This window comes from Canis lupus, chromosome 32 (genome assembly GCF_003254725.2).
Source record: "Canis lupus dingo isolate Sandy chromosome 32, ASM325472v2, whole genome shotgun sequence".
Taxonomy (NCBI): domain Eukaryota; kingdom Metazoa; phylum Chordata; class Mammalia; order Carnivora; family Canidae; genus Canis; species Canis lupus.
The window spans coordinates 16,274,065-16,294,569 of record NC_064274.1 but is presented as its reverse complement, the minus strand read 5'-3'; the positions used below and the strand labels follow the sequence as shown (position 1 = coordinate 16,294,569).

General features: G+C 38.2%; 1 protein-coding gene and 1 pseudogene across 3 annotated transcripts in view; both read right to left on the bottom strand.

Annotated features, from left to right (window-relative positions):
• The window catches only part of GRID2 (glutamate ionotropic receptor delta type subunit 2), a 1,467,015-nt gene that overhangs the window by 529,271 nt on the left and 917,239 nt on the right, over positions 1 to 20,505 (bottom strand). For all 3 annotated transcript variants that reach the window (XM_025424636.3, XM_025424645.3, XM_025424626.3), the window contains exon 8: positions 1,560 to 1,679. In XM_025424636.3, coding sequence (XP_025280421.1) covers positions 1,560 to 1,679 — 120 coding nt within the window. The remainder of the gene's footprint in view (positions 1 to 1,559; positions 1,680 to 20,505) is intronic.
• Positions 2,906 to 4,099, bottom strand: LOC112644212 (hsc70-interacting protein-like; annotated as a pseudogene).

Here is a 20,505-nt window from a genome sequence, read left to right as displayed (position 1 = left end):
CCCACTTAATAAAAATTTTGAAGTCTAATGAAACCAAAATTTGGGAGAACATAGGGCCATGAGAATTTGTTGCACTGTTGGTGGTATGAAAATTAGTAAATCTCTACAAAAATGGATTTGAGGTCATAGAGTAAAGTCTCAAGATATTAAACAATTCTACTCCTGGATACCAAATCCACAGATATATATGCACAACTTCAAGAGTATATATCCAAGAATTTTCATAACAGCTTTGCTTATAATGATCTAAAAATAGAAACAGACCACAGTAGATGGTCACACATTCATTTGGTAGACAGCAATACACTAATATGTAGAAATAAACTACAGCTACATGGGATGAAAAGAATGATTAACACAAACAATGTTGAACATAACAAGATAGAAAAAAGAATGTATGCAATATTGAATCATTCATAAGCTGAAATATTGGCAAAACTCAATTATGTTATTTAAGGATGCACATAGTGACAAAATCATATTTAAAATGTAAAGAGATGAATATCATAAAATTCAGACTAGCAATTATGCCACTAAGAAGGGAGGCCAGGGATGTATCAGTATGTGGGGGTGGTTAGGATGCTTGATAGGTTCGATTTCTTGACTATAGTAATGGTTGTTTCCTTTCACATAATTCACTAAACTATCCTTATGTTTTATGCGGTTTTTATATGTCTCCTTTGTTTTGCTATAAAGCAATAATTAAAAACACATTAAGGTTGTTTCCACTCCTCTCTAGCATAAATTTTCCAGGAGGTTTTTTATTGTGAATTAGAATAACTCCTAACTTTGTCTCATCTAAATTTTCATCCTACTCTCAGCACTGGAGAGAAACACCTACTGAAGAACCTCTTATTCTCAATGCAGCCACCTTATACAGTTAGAAATTTACAGCTGTGAGGTATGGATGAACACTCAATTATCTTAGTTTTTTTCCTACCAAAAATATATAAAAGTGGCAAATTCAAACTATAGAAAAGTTATTTCTGCAGGGGCTTTTATTTTCTCCTTGAGAAAGTTGTACTAGTAATCCATAAAAAATATCTTTTATTGGCACTCATATTCTTACATGAGAACTGTAGTATATAACAAGAGCTCATTTCCTGCAAACCATTTTCTACTTATTGCATGACACACAGAATATGAACTGTAATGTCACAGTTTAGAGTAGACTTTTCCTCTTTCTATATGAAATTTATCAAAGCTCTTATTCTGATTTTGTGCCTGATACAAATTAAAACCAAGCAGTTATGCATTGTATAAATATTAAATTCATTACTTCATGAAAATTATTACTATAACGAATGGAAGATGATGCTAGTTCCCTAGGAGAGTATTAGATTACTTTTTTCCTTTAAATTATTCTAAAGCATAAATAGAATTTATTGCTTAATATTCTGATAGGAACTTAAGGTCATTTAAATGCCGAATTCTCCCCTCCCCCCTTCTCTTTCAAAGTATAGGATTTAATGCATACTGTAGATCATATGACATGGAGAAAAGTCAAACAAAACTATAGTTACTTTAGGAAAAAACAGTATCAGTGTGTCTGGTCTTACTTTGCGAACACCTCGGCCAAGCTCTTCTCCATAGTTGGTTCCAAGAATTTCAAAATGGACATTGGGATTTCCTCCATTCTCTCCAAATTCTAATTCTCCAGTCAATCCACTGACTCCACCCTAAAGTAGAGAAAAGATACCAATGTAAGATTTCAGAAGAAGTTAAATAATAATAATAACAGCAATAATAATAATAACAACAACAATGAGAAATGAGGAAGAAGGAGGAGGAGAAAAAGTGGATGTAGGAATAGTATTTCCATCAACAAAATAAATATTATATCAAGCATTCAATTATTAATAGGCTATTTTTAAATAAATGTACATAATAAATAGAACAATTGAAAGATAACCTTGAGAATAAGTTAATCCTCTCACCCATTTTACAAACAAGAGAATTTGTATGCAAAGAGTCAAATGACTACTCAAAATGACACCATGGTAGAGCTGAGACTAAACTGCAAGCTAAGATTTTTGCCTCCATTGCTTGTGAAATGCATAGATCCATTAGTCAGAAAACAAGATGCTTTCGGAGAGCATAAAATCTACTCTGGAGACAAGTTTTGACAATATTCTTTCTCTAGCACAATTCTATTCTAATTTGATCTAAAATTATATCTGGGAATCTTAAAAGCCATGGTTTCTAACTTATTGGAGATTTATTTTTTCCTTCTTCTTTAAATATCTTCTCCAAATTAAAAAAAAAAATTAAAAACGCTAAATTAGGCCTGAAATCTGTTTTCACTCTTAAATAGTAATGCTGGTTGTTGAGATTCATTGGGAATTTCCAAACTTCATCTTTCATTCAACATGACAGATGTTCATTTCCCCAACAGATGGCAATGTGGGTCATACTTCTCTCTTTCTTGTTTACCACTCTTTTCTGTTTAGTTTATCAGCCTTCATATTATTTAGGATTTTACAAATGAAAATCATATTCCGAATCACTACTATATTAAAGCATTTTTAGTCAGAATTTCAGCCTGATAATCACATTTATTTGGGAAAGTTAGATCTCTGTTTGTAAATTTCTTCAATTATCACTTCTATGATGTTGATATCCAACTATATCTCTTTTTTTAATGTCTTTACATATTTTCAAGGTTTAAAAAGTGTTTAAAGTTTGTAATTCCTACTAAGAAAACATTATCTGGATGAATACCCTAATGGCAAACCACAGTAGAATGTTTCAGTTCCCTGTAGGGCAGAGGGGTAGGGATTCTCTTCACAGCACCCCAGCTTTCTACATGAGAAGGTCAGAGGTACACTGGTTTGTATTATTGCGGCATCCATTAGGTGATCAAAGTTACTTTTCCTTCAGCAAGGGCTTAATTGTCAGAAGGGCATTATGCTTGACCTCCAAATTTGGCTGACAATCTACTGATGAGTTCATAACCTTTGGGTTGCTCTGATATCTTGACATATATGCTGGGTTCTAGGCTACATTCTGGAAGGCCACCATAATTTCTGGACCCTGCATAGCTGCAAGAACCTCTGGGTCACTCAGAATTTCATTGAGCCCAGGCATTTCTGCCATTCTAGGCATCCCCCCTGCCATTCCAGGCATTCCTCCAGGAAAATTACTAGGCATTCCCCCAGGAAAGCCACCTGGGAAAGAGCCATACTGAGCTGTTAATTGTCGTCTGGCTTCTTCCTCCCGCTGGGCTCTCTCATGTTCTTCCCGAGCCTTCTTAACCCTTTCTATTCTTTCTTTGATCTCTCATTCTTCACGTTTTTGTTCATACTTTCTCCAATGTTCAGCAATTTTCTGGGCCCTCAGTTGAACTTCTTTCAGCATTGCACCAGCATCTTCATCATAATCCAGTTTACAAGCAAGGGCAAGATCATGTGCTGCTTCTTCCCAATGACCCAGAAGTCCGTGTGCTTTCCTTCGCCACTTGTAAGGCTGAGCTGAATCAGGATCTATTTCAATAGCTCTGTCACAGTCTCGAATGGCAGCATTTGGCTTCTGTAATTTGATGAAGACACTGGCTCTCTTGGCGTACAAAATGGCCAAGTGATGATTCAGTTTGATGGCATCTTGTGAACAAGTCCATGACTTTCTGTAGTTCACCATCATTTGGGGCATCAATGGCAGCCACTTTTTTTATCATTTGCCTGATCCATCATTCCTCGGTTGTCTCTACATTTTCATCTCCCATTTCTTGCGGGGCAATAGTATCTGGTTCAATCACACCTTCATTGTCAATTTCTAGATCACTTTCCTCACTTGATGTTTCCTCTGTCTTTATGTTTTCCTCTTCCTTCTTACTATCTGTTTTTTCCTCCTTGATATTGTCTTCTGATTTAGTTTTATGAGTAGCAGTTGGTATTTTACCCCTCATGCTCTCCACCCACTCCCGCAGGAAGTGCATTTGCTCTGTGTGCAGAACGCTCGGATCCTGCTTACACGTTTTCACGAAGGCCCGAAGCTCGCTCACTCTGCAGGGTCGGTGGTCCAGAGGCAGCGGCCGGCGGCCAGGCGCGGGGACCAGCTCAGCCTGACCATGTGGAAGGCCCAGATAGATCTCATTTGCCATAACCTCTAATCCAACTTCTAGTCCTTTATGGCAGGTTTTAGGCTGTTTGCTGTATCTTCGACTTCATCTGTGCCTTGTAGCCCATTGTATGACTCTACATTCATACCAGATATTCCATAAAACCATTGCTTAATCATTAATTTCAATACTTATTTCATGTTTGCAATAGTAATAGTCAGCAAAACCGATCCTCCACCACGATTTCTTTATAAGCCAGCTTCTTTTTAATTATCTTGTTTTATTAATAAAAATATATCTATGAATTTGATATGTCTATGCTCTTCTCATAGATGAGTTAGCAGTCAAGAGCATGGGTTTTGGAGTTAGACTTCCTGAATTTGAGAAACTTGGTAAACCTGGCTAACTCATTTAATTTCTCAATAACCCCAATTTCTTTTTTTTAATAACCCCAATTTCTACATTTGTTAAACAGCAAAATAATAGCGCCTACCCCAGAAGGCTATTATTTGTCTTAAAATACCATATCCATAAAAAAAATAGAAGAGTGCTTGAAAAGTGGTAAGAGCTTAATTACTGTCATCACCATCACCATTATCTACATGATTATTTCATTCTTTAATTTCAAAAACTTTTTAGTTCTGCCAGAAATTATAGACATATTCCTGGTCTTTTTCAACTAGTTTATTAGGGTTGCAAAACTTCATTATATGCTTGAATATTTACGTATCTTTGGGAAATGTTTTTTGCAAATTTTGACTCAATTACATTTTATTGATTAGTATTTGAGGAAAAAAGTGTTAGAGCAGCTGGTCTAAGATCCATTCACTTCTTTTACTGTTATGTGTGTGGTGGGAGAAGGGGATGCAGGCCAGAAGGAGAAAAAAAAGAAAGAAGGTAAGTGAGTCTAATGTCCTTGTCACTAGAACACCAGGTAGAGACTAGTAATATTTAATAGGAAGAATGGTCCTTATCTATAAAAGCCCTAGCAGGATGTCCTGCGCTAAAGACTTATTGTAGTAAATAAACTCAGAATCTGTAGATTAATGGCTTATGGCTCTCTGGAAAATGTCCTGAAGCTTTATACTTTCTAGGGTAAAAATGGAGATATTTCATAATGTAAATGCTCTCTCTGAAGGTAAACTAATAAAACCTTCCTTGGCAACAGAATGTGTGTGTCCAATGTGGAAAGAAAGGATTCAGAGAGCCATGCAGAATGCCCCACAATCTCTCTCCTCTGGGCCTCTTGATTGCCTGTATCTTTGATATGGACAAATTACCATATTATTGCAAGTCAATTTGGTCCTATATGTTCACTCAGTACTAACATCTCAAAGAATTCGATTATCGTTCAAGAATTTAGATTGGGGTAAGTATAGTGGATCTTATTATCATTAATACCTCTAAGTGGCAAATACTGTAGGATTTTGATTGACAAGTACAGCTTATATTTCTACACCTAAGTTCAAACTATTGGTATTCAACAATCCTCTATTAGAGATTTTCTTGTCCCCATTCACACATCTACCCCAATAAGATCTCCTAATTACATCAGAGTTTAAATTTCTTAGTACTTTATTTCTAGGGAAAAAGAACAAAGATAGTATATATAAATATGGTTACTATATTGCAAAAACGCTCTCCTCCTGAAATTTTTAAACTTTTGAACACTAGATTGCCTGGCACTCTATTATTATTCCCAGTCGGTACTCATATGGCCACACTAGGCCAATATTTTTATCCGTAGCTCGTATCTGGTACTGAGCAACTTAGTCTGCTTAGATTGTATACAGGTACAAAGAAACCCTGTAAATCAGGGCATCTGCAGTTGGTTAACTGTGGCCTCCACTCTCCTTGTTCACCTTTCTGACTCTGTAATTTGTCTTCTTTGTGTTATATTCTTAATGAGCTGTTAGCATGCTTAATCGGTAAAACCTTCCCTCACAAAGATATAAGGGCTGCTTGAGAGGTTGGTATTTCAAGCAAATAAACCCAGTTCCTTGTTATCTGGCCCCAACTTAACCTCTCTGATTTTTGATTGCCTAAGACTATTCCCATGCTTTTGAGCTTTTTCTTTCTTTTTTTTTTCTTTTTTCATTTTTCATCTATCCTCAGATCAACTTTGAAAACTGAGCCTTGATAAAAATATGTTCTGGCCAGGTGGCAATGAGCAGTCATTATCTTTGTACATGCACAGTTGCATTTTTTATCTCTTGGTGATGCAGCAGATTCTAAACAAAACAAGCTAATGGGACATTGATAGTATGAATAACACATACAAGTAATTTCTAAATGTCCTTTAAATTGACAGTAAAACCTGCTACCAGAGTAAACCTTTTTGAAATACCATGTAAAATTGGTCTTGATTTTATCCTACCTAATCTATATAGAAATACCAGAGGGTATCAAATATACAAAGGATAAAGGAAGAAAAAAAACGAGGAAAAGCAAAGGTCAGGAATAATTTACCACTAGATAATCAGTTTCTCAAAAAGCAGAAGTTTGTCATTCCCCTTTAGATAGGAAAAGTTGAGGGAAAAAAAAAAAAAACAAGAAAAAATATTTACTAAGAATTTATTTCTCCCTGTTATTAGGCTGAAGGACTTTTCCCTATGCTTGAACGGCACAGAAACTTCGAGATACTTTTTGAGGTTCATATGGAACATCAAATATTTATGACACTCATCTAATTTCCTTATACATATTTCTAGGTTCCTTGCAACCTGCAGACATGCTTGGTAACCAAGAATACCCTGTTAAATAAACATGAGCCCAGAAAGGCAGAGAACACAATGAAAGATGCCAGACTCAGTGGTGTGCCCTGGTGCCCTCATGTTTCATAAATTAACTTCAGAGAAAAAAATTCCCTGACAGAGGAAAATATTACATTTTTTATCCAGAAGAGAATATCACGATAGATAAAAACTACAATATAAGATGAAGCAAAATAAAAATAAAAACAAAAAATAAAAACAAAAAAACTTCATTTGTGTGAAATATTTAGGAAAATTTGAAATTCCCATGTAACATTTATATATGTATATGCATACATACATATGTACATATGTGTATTTTACCTAACACATACACATTAAATATTAATGCATAATAGATAATTGCAACAAAACAAGAAGTAAATAGGATATTACTAGTATTCTGATCACGTTATCTATATCTTAGAGAAAAAGAAACTGCGGTCCAGATGACAAGTTATTTGAGGAACCTGAACTGAAACATCCATTGTATGCTTCATACTTCTTCCTCTAGACTATATAAACTGTGTGCCCAATATAATATATGAATATCATAATGGATTGCTTTAAAAATGTATGTGGGGATCCCTGGGTGGCGCAGTGGTTTGGCGCCTGCCTTTGGCCCAGGGCTCGTTCCTGGAGACCCGGGATCGAATCCCACATCGGGCTCCCAGTGCATGGAGCCTGCTTCTCCCTCTGCCTGTGTCTCTGCCTCTGTCTCTCTCTCTCTCTCTCTCTCTGTGACTATCATAAATAAAAATAAAAATAAAATGTATGTTGACCTGAGATAAGTTAAAATTTATACCACTTTACCCACTTTATGATTCAAATGCCCTGAAGCTGAGTCTATATTGACATGTCCACAAGAATCGCTATTCTCAGGGCACAAATGGCATTTTAAAAGCTCTAGTGGAAAAAAAAATAGTTTATTTGCACACATTATTTTAAAAAGGCTATAGTTAAATTCCAAGTCAATACTGTTACTGGTAAGTCAGATTATGTTTCCCTAAATTGTTTCTCTATCCCTCAGATTTATAAATTCTAAGTGGTACATGGTGCTTCACAGCAAAAGTAAAGTAATATGTTTTCATTCCTCTAAGTATACAAATTAAACAACAACAAAAGCCCCAATTTATGAGAGTTCTTTTTCTCTAAGCCAGAAGCCTAGAATCTTCTCTTCTCCCCTGCACATTTATGTTAAATCACCAAATCTTATTTTTATCACCTAAATATTTCTGAAAGACATCTACTTCTATCCCTCCCCATGACAAACACCACTGCCTTGGTTTCCTTTGAGTTGGAGCACCAGCCTCTTAAATGGCATTTTTTCAGTCTGTCATGGTCCAATGGCAGTTGCAGAGTAGATTCTCCACTTGTCAGCCACTGAGTAATCCGATTTTGTTACCCCCAGCCCCCATTTAAAATATCTCAGTAGGGGTGCCTGGATGGCTCACTGGTTGGCTCAGGATGTGATCCCGGGGTTCTGGGATTGAGTCCTGCATCGGGCTCCTTGTGCGGAACCTGCTTCTCCCTCTGCCTATGTCTCTGCCTCTCTCTGTTTTTCATGAATAAATAAATAAAATCTTAAAAAAATATAACTCAGTAGCTTAACCTTACCCCTTGAATAAAGTTTAGGAACTTTAACCTAATTTACAAAATCCTTCATGATCTTTCCCTGTCTACCTTTTTTTTTTTTTTAGCTAAAAAGGAACCATGTCCCTATTCTACCTCTCTTCTAGCCACTACAGTCTTACTTAAGATGCTTACATGTGCCAAGCATTCCTTCCTTCAACCCTGAGAATATTCAGCTGCCCTTGCATGAAGCATCCTTCCTTCCCCATTTCTGGAATGCTCTTCCTTTTCTTTTCCTGGCTAATAACTACTCATCATAAACATTTCTGTCATTCTACCTGTCGGTCTTATACCTAAGGAGGTCCTCCAGTCTCTTATTTCCAGAATAGTTGGTGTTTCTCCTTTTGTAGAACTAATCACATTTGCAACTATTTTTGATATTTCTATTTTCCTTCCTTGTTCTGTGATCTCACAGTACAGCATATGGTAGTACTCAGTAAATATTTGTTGGGTGAATACATTACCATATAAGAATTAGAGTAATCTCAATATTTTTGCCATTTCAAAGCATATTTCTTTAGATATCAACATGCATCAAAATCTCTTTTAGATAGGACAGGTATAAACACAAATGTATTGGTACTAAATGGTTTGAGATACTAACATAAATGTTGATATATTCTATTTTCTTACATTTAGTGTTGAAAATAATCACCAAAAAGGATTTAGCAGAAATTGATCAATTAAGCCAATACTGAAGTATTTGATTTAAGGATCTATCAAATCTTGGTTGGCTTACTCATATAGAATACATAGAAAGTGTCAGTGCATTTATATGCAATCACATATTTTGAGTGTAGTATTTTTATTATTTTTTTCAAATTAAACTAAAAGATACAAGCATATTTTTGCCCCTAAAACTCAGTTCTCATTTTGTCATATCCATGCTCAAAAATTCTTTAGGGTCTTTTATTAACCTACAAAGTAAGTTCCTCAATCTCTTTCCAGTCTAGACTATTCTCTCCATGTGTTTCCTGCAGTCTGATAAATTAATGTCATTGCCCACATGATTTATTCCAATCGATGTGGCATCTAGAGTCTCCCACCACCTGAAATGTCCTCTTCTCCCTAGCTTTACATGTCTTAAACCATATAATTTTCAAGTTCCCATTATTATGCTATCAATTTCATACAATTTTTTTTCAATGTGTTTTCTCTGTTTTGGGTCAGGTTCCCAAGGAAATAGCTCTGAAACGGGGATTTGTTTGTGTGCTGGATGAAGTGCTCCTAAGAAAAGCGCCTGCAAGAGAGTGTGAGAAGAGGGGCTGGAAAGGGAGAGGTGAAACAGGGATGGAAATATAGCAATGGCTCAGCTTATGCCATCTGGAGTTATCGCAATTGGAGGCAAGGGACTCAGACCACTTTGCAGTGACCAGTTACTGGGTGCATGCCATTTCAGGAAGAAGGTAGAGCAGCTCTCTGCTGCGCAGGGCAGTTCCTGGACAGAGGCTTAGCTATGTATACCTTCCCGGGAAAGAGCACCTCGGCTGAGAAATGGGGATCTGAGTATGGACCACCACACAGTACACTCTTTCTAATATTCCACAGTTTCTGTTTTTACTACACTTGGGGACTTTTTTTGTATCTCACCTTAGAGTATAGCTTTTTGTATAATAATGCCAATATTGACTACTAGGCTCTAAATTTGTTTTTGGGTAGTCACATAAAAGAGTTTGAGTAATACATTCCACACTGGAGGCACGTGATAAATACCTGTTAAAAGTGTGATAAATACATGAATGAACAGAGCGTACTCTTGGAAGCTGTTTCAAAATTAACAATAAGAAAAAAAAAGAAAATGATTGCCATTTAATTTTAGAACAAGTCTGCAAATAAAAATACTCTGCCCACATTGCCTGGGTGTAATATTATTCCACAATCTAAGAAAGACAGTAGATCTGTATGGATTAAACTGATTTCTAAATGTCCCAGGAAAGTGGTGTTCAAACTGTGGTTTTAAGAAGTTAATTGTAGTAGGAGTCCATCTATGGAGATCCTCTCCCACTCTTTTCCAGAGCAGCTCAGCTTTTTGTTTTACTTATTATTTAGTTTAAAAGCCTTGCAATCCTTCTCTAGGGCATGTAACATCAACAAATTTAAATTGTACAACATGAAAACTTCTTACCAAAATATATACTACAATTAAATATAGGTTTTCATAATACACTAAAGAATGCATATGTGTGCTAATAAACTTTTTGCCACAGGCGCTTTTAAAACTACAGTCTATGCCTTTAGAATAGCCATCTTGCAGACTCATCAAAGCACGCTCCAAATTCAAGGCATTTGAAAAAGCCACATTGAAACTAAGACATTGTTTATATAATATTTACACATGGCACTTATACCTTTGATTTCTTGGTGTGTGTATTTTCTTTAGCCAAATGATTTTGACAGTAGTTAACAAAACTACTACTATGAACAAGGAAAAAAGTAAATAGTATGATAAACAGAACATAGTGTTGGAAGCCAAACAACTTGGTATTAAAACTAATTTGCTTTGTAATTAACCCTTAATAAGTCATTTAATTTTTCTGAGGCTCAGCTTTCTCCACCCTAAAAGTGGGGAAGGACTAACTTTATTTTACTTTGCTATTCTAAAACAATATTGATTACTAATAATTTCTTTAGAAGTACAAAAATAGTAAAACAAAAATAGAAAGATGTATTCTTTACCTAATTAAAACATCTCTTTTCAAATAATACCTTCACAATACTTAATAGCAAAAACACTTGCAGCATATTTATTAAAGATGCTATTTATCATCAAAATTATACAAGTTTAGAAGTGGAAGCTAAAGCAGTTAGCCAAGAAAAGTTTTTATTTCATTATTTTTTAAATTCTTTCTATCATTTATTTAGGGAAAAAAAAGTTTTGTGTAGTAGCACAAAGTGGCAGACATTAACCTAGAACCCAATAATTTCCAAACATTAATTTCTGATCTTAGAGTAGCCATGAGAACCAACCTCTAGAAGGAATTAATGTTTCAGTGCTATAACAGGAGAAAGGCTCTGGTTAAGTCTTATTTCATAAAAACCCCAAGGATATAGATGCTTACTATTAGAAAGTTTTGTAGGAAAAAAAAAAAAATACGTGACCCAGACTGCCATCTTCAAAAAACACTGGCATACTGGCATCTTGCTATCTGTATATATGTAAGGATTAAAAGCCTTGGTGCTAAAAAATAAAAGGCATTGCAAGCAAATAATTTCTACCATATACAATTATACAATGTCAATTGGTACCATATTTTTACTTAAAATGTAGGGGGATGAAAATAAACACTTTACAAAAACATACACTTTCCTAAGAAAATTGAACCCAAGTTAAAAAAAAAAAAATTATGGAACCAGATAATGATTTTAAGAATCTATTTCTGTTGATGGCAGCAGCAGCAGCTGATTGGCCTATATGCCAAACATATATGGAAGCAAGTGCAATGCCCAAATGCAGACAAGCAGAACACACAGCACCACTCACAAAAGATTCAGAGAAAGCAAACAGTTTTTCCAGTCACTGTCAAGATGTCATCATCAGCCAAAGCACTCAGTGGTTCTTCAAACATATCTTTGGTAATAGCTATGTCAGATTTTCCCTGAATATCTTCAAAAAGTTGTAAGTGTTTTAGAGCCGATGTTTTGCCCTTACATAAAATAAGTTCTTTCAGTGCTTCTGCTAACTCTTATCTCCATTTCGGAGAGATGGTACTCATTCCTGTGGTAAATATATATATTTATATTTATACTATTTATATTTATATTTATATTTATATTTATATTTATATATAGTGTCCATCCAGGGGTTCTGCAAAGCAAATTAACAATTTCAGCTGTCAGGAAGGAGTATGTAGAAACCTCAGCTACTACTGATCTTCTGATCTTCCTTAACTCTGCATAAGCCTGGATGAGAGCCTGGCTGGCTTCCTGGCTCAGCCAAGACATGACTGTGCTGTGAGCACAGCAATAAGCATAAGCATAAATAAGCATAAGCATAAGCAATGTAGTTCTTCAGTACCGCCATGTTTGAACCACTTCTCTACTTGCTCATTGCTCTGGTAGTACAGAGCCATGAGGTGATGAACCAGATGCCTGCATTAGCTTCATCCCGAGAGTCCAGCATGAGGAAAATCAAATTAAACTTTGATAATAACTTGTGAAGTAGCTGAATATTACCAATGATTGCTCTTTTAGGATTCCATTGAGACTCAATAGAATTTGCTGCTGCCAGGATACAGGTGCACGCATGGAGATGACAAATAATCCCAGCCTTTGGATAGAGTTAGCTGTACCATGACTTTGTGCAATGCTGACCTTATATTTTCATTCATCTTCTCAAACTTATCAATACAGCACATGCCACTGTCACTTAGGACAAAGGCACTGGCTTTCATGACCATCTGCCTCATCACAGGGTCTTTTGCTACATACACTATTAAGCCAGTCCCAGGAGACCAAGTTGTAGATATACTGCAGAAACTGGGACTTACTGATCCTAGGGTCACCACATATCAGGATGCTGTTCTCAGCACAAAATCTGTCCCTTCCCATATGACTAAAATCTTTCCTCTTCCCAAGCAAGAGCTGAAGCAAGATTCTCTTTTTTTAAACCTTCATGTTCTTACATGCTTGGTGCTGAGGCTGAAGCAATCCTCTCATAAATGCCCTGTTTTCTGTAAAGCTCCTTAAGCAATACCACATGCTTCTATGAAAGAAGTTTTCATTCTATATCTTCATCTGTTTCTTTATACAAATGTTCTGCATCCATTTTCTGATAATAAATGCCATCAATGTGGGTTTTGTAGACAGATTTCACATTACTCACTCTTGAATTGACTCAGTAAGAACAGCTCAATAGATGTCTGTAATGTTTACTCTGTCCCCAGGTTGAACCTTGTCAACAAGAACATTGTGAGTAAAGGATGACAGTGTGAAGCATCTTCCTTGCAGGCATATTTTCAGAAGACTCTTGAAGTTTGATCATGTGCTTGTCTGAGAACACTGAGTAGTTGTGGGTCACACAGGGCTCAGGGATTTAGCCATGGTCCATTTCCATTAAGGCAGTGTGAGTGCACACCTGGCATTGCAAGAAGGACTTCTGCTTCTCTGGAAGGAAGCAGCTGGGACATCCTAAACAACATACCACTGATGGTGATAGACTGGTCAGTGTCTTACAAATTCAGGTTTCTCCAATAATTAGTTTTTAATACCCTGAACAGTCCTACTTAAATCTGATGTTCTATGATTGAGTCCAGTAAACGGTCAAAGAAAAGCTCATTGACAGCCATGTTAAAAGTTGAGATAACTACTTGTAGGTGGTAGATGAGCTGTCTATACAGATTTTTGTCAAATGATTTTATTCACAGTTTACACTTTAAAATGGCTCCCCAATACTATTAATCACCCATCACTACATACACAAATGTCCAGCAATATGTATGGCAATATTGTCTTCTTTAGCCAGAGGGTCAATAAAACATTTAAGAAAACCTCCCAAATTTTCTTTGGACATTGCCATATTTATATATGTTGCTCAAATCACAAGATTTTGGCCTAGGGACTGCTCACTGGGCACTGTATCATCTGTTGTTGGCCCATCCTGCAAATTCACCTACAGACCCTTCCATGCAGACCCCATGGCCTCTGGCTCATGGGTGTGCCACTAACATCATAGCTTCAGGTTCCCTTTACCCAAGAGCCGTATGTAAGTACCATATGTCAGTGGTGAATCAACATTAAATCGAGGTGAAGAGTTGAAGAATGCATCAGGGGAGAGCTGGAAAATAATGTTCCCGCATGGCACGAGTCCTGCAAGTCAGCTCTAGGCCAGGTTGGCATCTACTACAGCTCTTCTGTAGAGATGGAAGCCTCACCGCTACATCTCTGAGATGGAGATGGCTTGGGAACCCCGCCTGGAACAGGGAAAGATGGCCACTCCTGAGGTACACAGGGTTCCCGGGTGTACCTGACAGGTCATGTTCCCACACAGCCCCTAAAAAAGTTTATTTTGAAGTTTCTAACGTTTTAAAAATATATAAAGTATTATAGTTAGATGGTAATGTTAATTTTGCTTGAGGATAATATCAATGCCCACTTGATAAAGACAAGAGAATAAACTATGAAGAAAGAAGTGAGAATAGGGGGAACAGGTGGAGGAGTAGGGGTCCTCACCTTACCTGTCCCCACCAACTTACCTGGATAGCTTTCAAAACATCCTGAAAACCTATGAATTCAACCTGAGATTTAAAGAGAGAAGAGCTGGAACGCTACAGAGAGAAGGGTTTTTGTTTTTCCGCCTTTATAGGAAGGCGGAAAAAAATAAAATAAAAAAGAATCAAGGGGGGAGGGGCCCCGCGAGGAGCCGGGCTAAGGCGGGGGGCGGGGGGCGGCGGGGAAGCCTCCGGACCGGAGAGCCCAGCCCCGGAGAAGCAGGAGCTTTAAAAATCTGCACCAGGGATCCCTGGGTGGCACAGCGGTTTGGCGCCTGCCTTTGGCCCAGGGCGCGATCCTGGAGACCCGGGATCGAGTCCCACGTCGTGCTCCCGGTGCATGGAGCCTGCTTCTTCCTCTGCCTGTGTCTCTGCCTCATTCTCTCTCTCTCTCTGTGACTATCACAAATAAATAAAAATTAAAAAAAAAAAAAAAAAGATCTTAAAAATCTGCACCAGATTCTTCCCGGACGGAAAGGCGCTGAGCAGGGAACTGGGGCAGAACCGAGGAGGGGCGGTGGGGCCTCCGGCTCCCGGGGTCACTAACAGGGGAGGTGCGCCCGGGGGAGAGCGCTCCACACCCCGGCGGCCGAGCTCGGGAAAGGGCTGGAGCGCCCGGCGGGGCCTCGGGGAGAAGCCGGGGGTCAGGCGGGGGCTCCGGGCGGAGGGGGCTGCACCCTGCTGCCTTCAGGAGCCGCGGGCCGGGAGCGCGATTCCAGGAGAGCAGGCCCCGGACCCCAGGGCTCCCAGGGACACAGCCAGGATCCTGAGCTCCCCCGGGACAGATGGAGGTGGGGAGGGTACAGGACAGTGAGGACACTTCTGTCTCTGGGCACCCCCAAGCTGTGCAGGTCGGCGCCCCCCGCCCCCAGAGCATCCAGGCCCCTGCGGACTGAGAGCTGCGGTAGTTACTGCGGGAGCTGACTCCAGGGCTGGAGACCTGGCCACCGCCAGTAGTGTTGTTCCTCCTGGTGTCACCCTGTGCCAGGGACGGAGGGGGGCCGCCAGGGAACAGGGACCTCACGGGGTAAACAGCTCCCACTGAGATGTGCACCTGGCAGGGGGCAGGGCATCTCCCCCAGGAGCACACACCTGACAATCAGCCCAGCAGGCCCCTCCCCCAGAAGACCTGCTGGAAGGACAGGGGAAGAGCAAGTTCTTGACCAAGCAGCTCTGGAAAGCTCCAGGGGAAGTAGAGGATTTATAGTATATAGAACCAGAGGGTACCCCTCCTATTTTTTTTTTTTTCTTCCTTTTTCTAGTACAACTCGTTTTTATATCAGACTGTAAATTTCCTTTTTTTTTTTCTCTTTTCCTGCCTTAACTACAATTTTTTACACCTCTTTATTTTTAAGATTCTTCCTTTTTGACTTTCATATTTCTACAATTAGAGGTCCTAGATATATTTTCCACTTCTAGATTTCCTTCAACATACTCAACTTAATTTTGGGAGATATACAAGATATGTTTTTTTGCTTTGTGTTTTTTTGTTTGTTTGTTTGTTTGTTTTCTCCGCCTCATTCTGTTCTACAATGGCAGAAGTTAATACCTTCTAAAACATGACCAGCATGCACCCAGAACCAAGTGGATTACCATACTGGTTCATTCTGGGAGATTATACTCTCTTCATTCCCATTCAGCCCCCCTCTTTTATCTCATTTATGTTTTGGTGGTCAATGTTGGGGCCTTCTACAAGTATTTATAGTTTATATAAATTTCGTACTGAGCATCTTCTAACATACAGAACTTAATACACACAGAAACAAGAGGATCACCCTCTAGAACTCCTCAGGGAGACTATATTCTCCCTCCACTACAACTTCGTCATGACCACCATCTCCCTGTAGCCTCCCCCTTTGTTTTTCTTTTCTCCTTTTTTCCCCCCTCTTCTTCACTGGAATTCTTGGCTTTTTATTTTTTACTACTTTGTTTTAAAATTTGTTTTTCACTTTAGTGGTCCTTCTGTTTTATATTGTTCTGATCTTTGTTTTCAATTTCTGGTCTCTGACCTTGGCAGAATCATCTAGGGTGAAATTTACTTAGGTCGTGGTTGATATTCTTGACTAAGCCCACTCATACAGCCACTCTGAACTAAGCAAAATGACTAGAAAGAAGAACTCAACACAAAAGAAAGAATCAGAAACAGTACTCTCTGTCACAGAGTTACAGAATTTGGATTACAATTCGATGTCAGAAAGCCAATTCAGAAGCACAATTATAAAGTTACTCGTGGCTCTGGAAAAGAAGGATAAAGGAATCAAGAGACTTCATGACTGCAGAATTTAGATCTAATCAGGCCAAAATTAAAAATCAATTAAAGGAGATGCAATCCAAACGAGGTCATAACAACAAGGGTTTATGAGGTAGAAGAAAGAGTGAGTGACAAAGACAAGTTGATGGCAAGGAAGGAAGCTGAGGAAAAAAGAGAAAAACAATTAGAAGACCATGAGGAAAGGTTAAGGGAAATACATGATAACCTCAGAAGGAAAAATCTATGTATAATTGGGGTTCCAGAGAGGGAGAGAAGGCCAGAAAGCATATTTGAACAAATCATAGCTGAGAACTTCCCTAATTTGGGGAGGGTAACAGGCATTCAGATCCAGGAGATAGAGAGGTCCCCCCCCCCCCCCAAAATCAATAAAAACTAACACTTTGAAATTTAATAGTGGAATTTGCAAATTCCAAAGATAAGCAGAAAATCCTTAAAGCAGCAAGAGACAAGAGATCCCTAACTTATATGGGAAGAAATATTAGATTCACAGCAGACCTATCCACAGAGACCTGGCAGGCCAGAAAGGGCTGGCAGGATATATTCAGTGTCCTAATTGAGAAGAACATGCAGCCAAGAATACTTTATGCACTAAGGCTGTCATTCAGATTAGAAGGAGACATAAAGAGCTTCCAAGATAGGCAGAAGCTGAAAGAATACGTGACCACCAAACCAGCTCTGCAAGAAATATTAAGGGGGACCCTATAAAAGAAAGAGGACGCCCAAAGAAATAATCCACAAAGACAGGGACTGAATAGGTATTAGGATGACACTAAACTCATATCTTTTAATAGTAACTCTGAATGTGAATGGGCTAAAAAATCCCATCAAAAGATGCAGGGTTTCAGCCTGGATATAAAAGCAAGACCCATCTATTCACTGTCCACAAGAGACTCATTTTAGACCTAAGGACACCTACAGCTTGAAAATGAAAGGTTGGAGAACAATTTACCATTCAAATGGTCCTCAGAAGAAACCTGGGGTAACAATCCTCATATCAGATAAATTAAAGTTTATCCCAAAGACTGTAGTAAGAGATGAAGAGGGCCACTGTATCATACTTAAAGGGTCTATCCAACAAGAGGACATATCAATCATGAATATTTATGCCCCTAATGTGGGAACTGCCAAGTATATCAATTAATAACCAAAGTAAAGACATACTTAGATAATAATACACTAATAGTAGGAGACTTCGACATGGCACTTTCTGCAAGTGACAGATAGTCTAAGCACAACATCTCCAAAGAAATAAGAGCTTTAAATGATACACTGGACCAGATGGATTTCACAAATATATACAGAACTTTCCATCAAAACGCAACTGAATACCCATTCTTCTCAAGTGCACATGGAACTTTCTCCAGAATAGACCACATAATGGGTCATAAATCAGGTCTCAACTGACACCAAAAGATTGGGATTGTCCCCTGCATATTTTCAGACCATAATACTTTGAAACTAGAACTCAATAACAAGAAGAGATTTGGAAGAAACTCAAACATGCAGAGGTTAAAGAGCATCCTGATAAAATATGAATGGGTCAACAACGAAATCAGAGAAGAATTAAAAAGATTCATGAGGGCACCCCGGTGGCTCAGCAGTTTAATGCCGCCTCCAGCGCAGGGTGTGATCCTGGAGACCCTGGATTGAGTCCCACATCAGGCTCCCTGTAGGGAGCCTGCTTCTCCCTCTGCCTGTGTCTCTGCCTCTCTCTCTCTCTCTCTCTCTCTCTCTCTGTGTCTTCTCATGAATAAATAAATAAAATCTTGAAAAAAAAAAAAGAATCAAGGAAGGAGGTGTACATGAAGCACCTGCCACATAGCACACAATAAAGAGCGGCTGTTAGTCTTTAAAAAAATAAATAATAAATAAATAAAAATAAATAAATAAATAAATAAAAATAAAAAATAAAATAAAAAAATTCATGAAAACTAATGAAAATGAAGATACAACCATTTTACTAAAGCTGTTCAGAAAGATAGAAAGAGATGGAGTACTTCCAAACTCGTTTTATAATGCCAGCATCACCTTAATTCCAAAACCAGACAAAGACCCCCACCAAAAAGGAGAATTATAGACCAATCTCCCTGATGAACACAGATGCAAAAATTCTCAACAAGATACTAGCCAACAAGATCCAACAGTACATTAAGAAGATTATTCACCATGACCAAGTGGGATTTATCCTTGGGATGCAAGGCTGGTTCAACATTTGTAAAACAATCAACGTGAAAGATCATATCAACAGGAGAAAAAACAAGAACTATATGATCCTCTCAATAGATGCAGAGAAAGCATTTGACAAAATACAGCATCCATTCCTAATCGAAACTCTACAGAGTGTAGGGATAGAGGGAACATTTCTCAGCATCTTAAAAGTCATCTACAAAAAGCCCACAGCAAATATCATTCTCAATGGGGAAACACTGGGAGCCTTTCCCCTAAGATCAGGAAAATGACAGTGATGTCCACTCTCACCAGTGCTACTCAACATAGAACTAGAAGTCCTAGCCACAGCAATCAGGCAACAAAAAGAAATAAAAGACATTCAAATTGGCAAAGAAGTAGTCAAACCCTCCCTCTTCACATATGACATGATACTGTACATAGAAAACCCAAAAGACTCCACCCCAAGATTGCTAGAACTCATACAGCAATTCGGCAGTGTGGCAGGATACAAAATCAATGCCCAAGATTTAGTGGCATTTCTATACACTAACAATAAGACTGAAGAAAGAGAAATTAAGGAATCAATCCCACTTACAATTGCACCCCAAAACATAAGATACTTAGGAAGAAACTTAAACAAAGAAGTAAAAGATCTATACCCTAAAAACTACAGAACACTTCTGAAAGAAATTGAGGAAGACACAAAGAGATGGAAAAATATTCCATGCTCATGGATTGGAGGAATTAATATTGTGAAAATGTCAATGCTACTCAGGGCAATTTACACATTCAGTGCAATCCCTATCAAAATACCATGGACTTTCTTCAGAGAGTTGGAACAAATAATCTTAAGATTTGTGTGGAATCAGAAAAGACCCTGAATAGCCAGGGGAATATTGAGTAAGAAAATCAGAGCCGGGGGCATCACAATGCTGGATTTCAAGCTGTACTACAAAACTGTTATCTTCAAGACAGTGTGGTACTGGCACAAAAACAGACACGTAGATAAATGGAACAGAAGAGAGAACCCAGAAATGGGCCTTCAACTCCATGGTCAACTAATATTTGACAAAGCAGGAAAGACTATCCACTGGAAAAAGGACAGTTTCTTTAATAAATGGTGCTGGGAAAATTGGACATCCACGTGCAGAAGAATGAACCTAGACCACTCTCTTGCACCATACACAAAGATAAACTCAAAATGGATGAAAGATCTAAATGTGAGACTAGAATCCATCAAAATCCTAGAGGAGAACACAGGCAACACCCTTTTTGAGCTTGGCCACAGCAACTTCTTGCAAGATACATCTATGAAGGCAAGGGAAACAAAAGCAAAAATGAACTATTGGGACTTAATCACGATAAAAAGCTTCTGCACAGCAAGAGAAACAGTCAACAAAACTCAAAGACAACCTA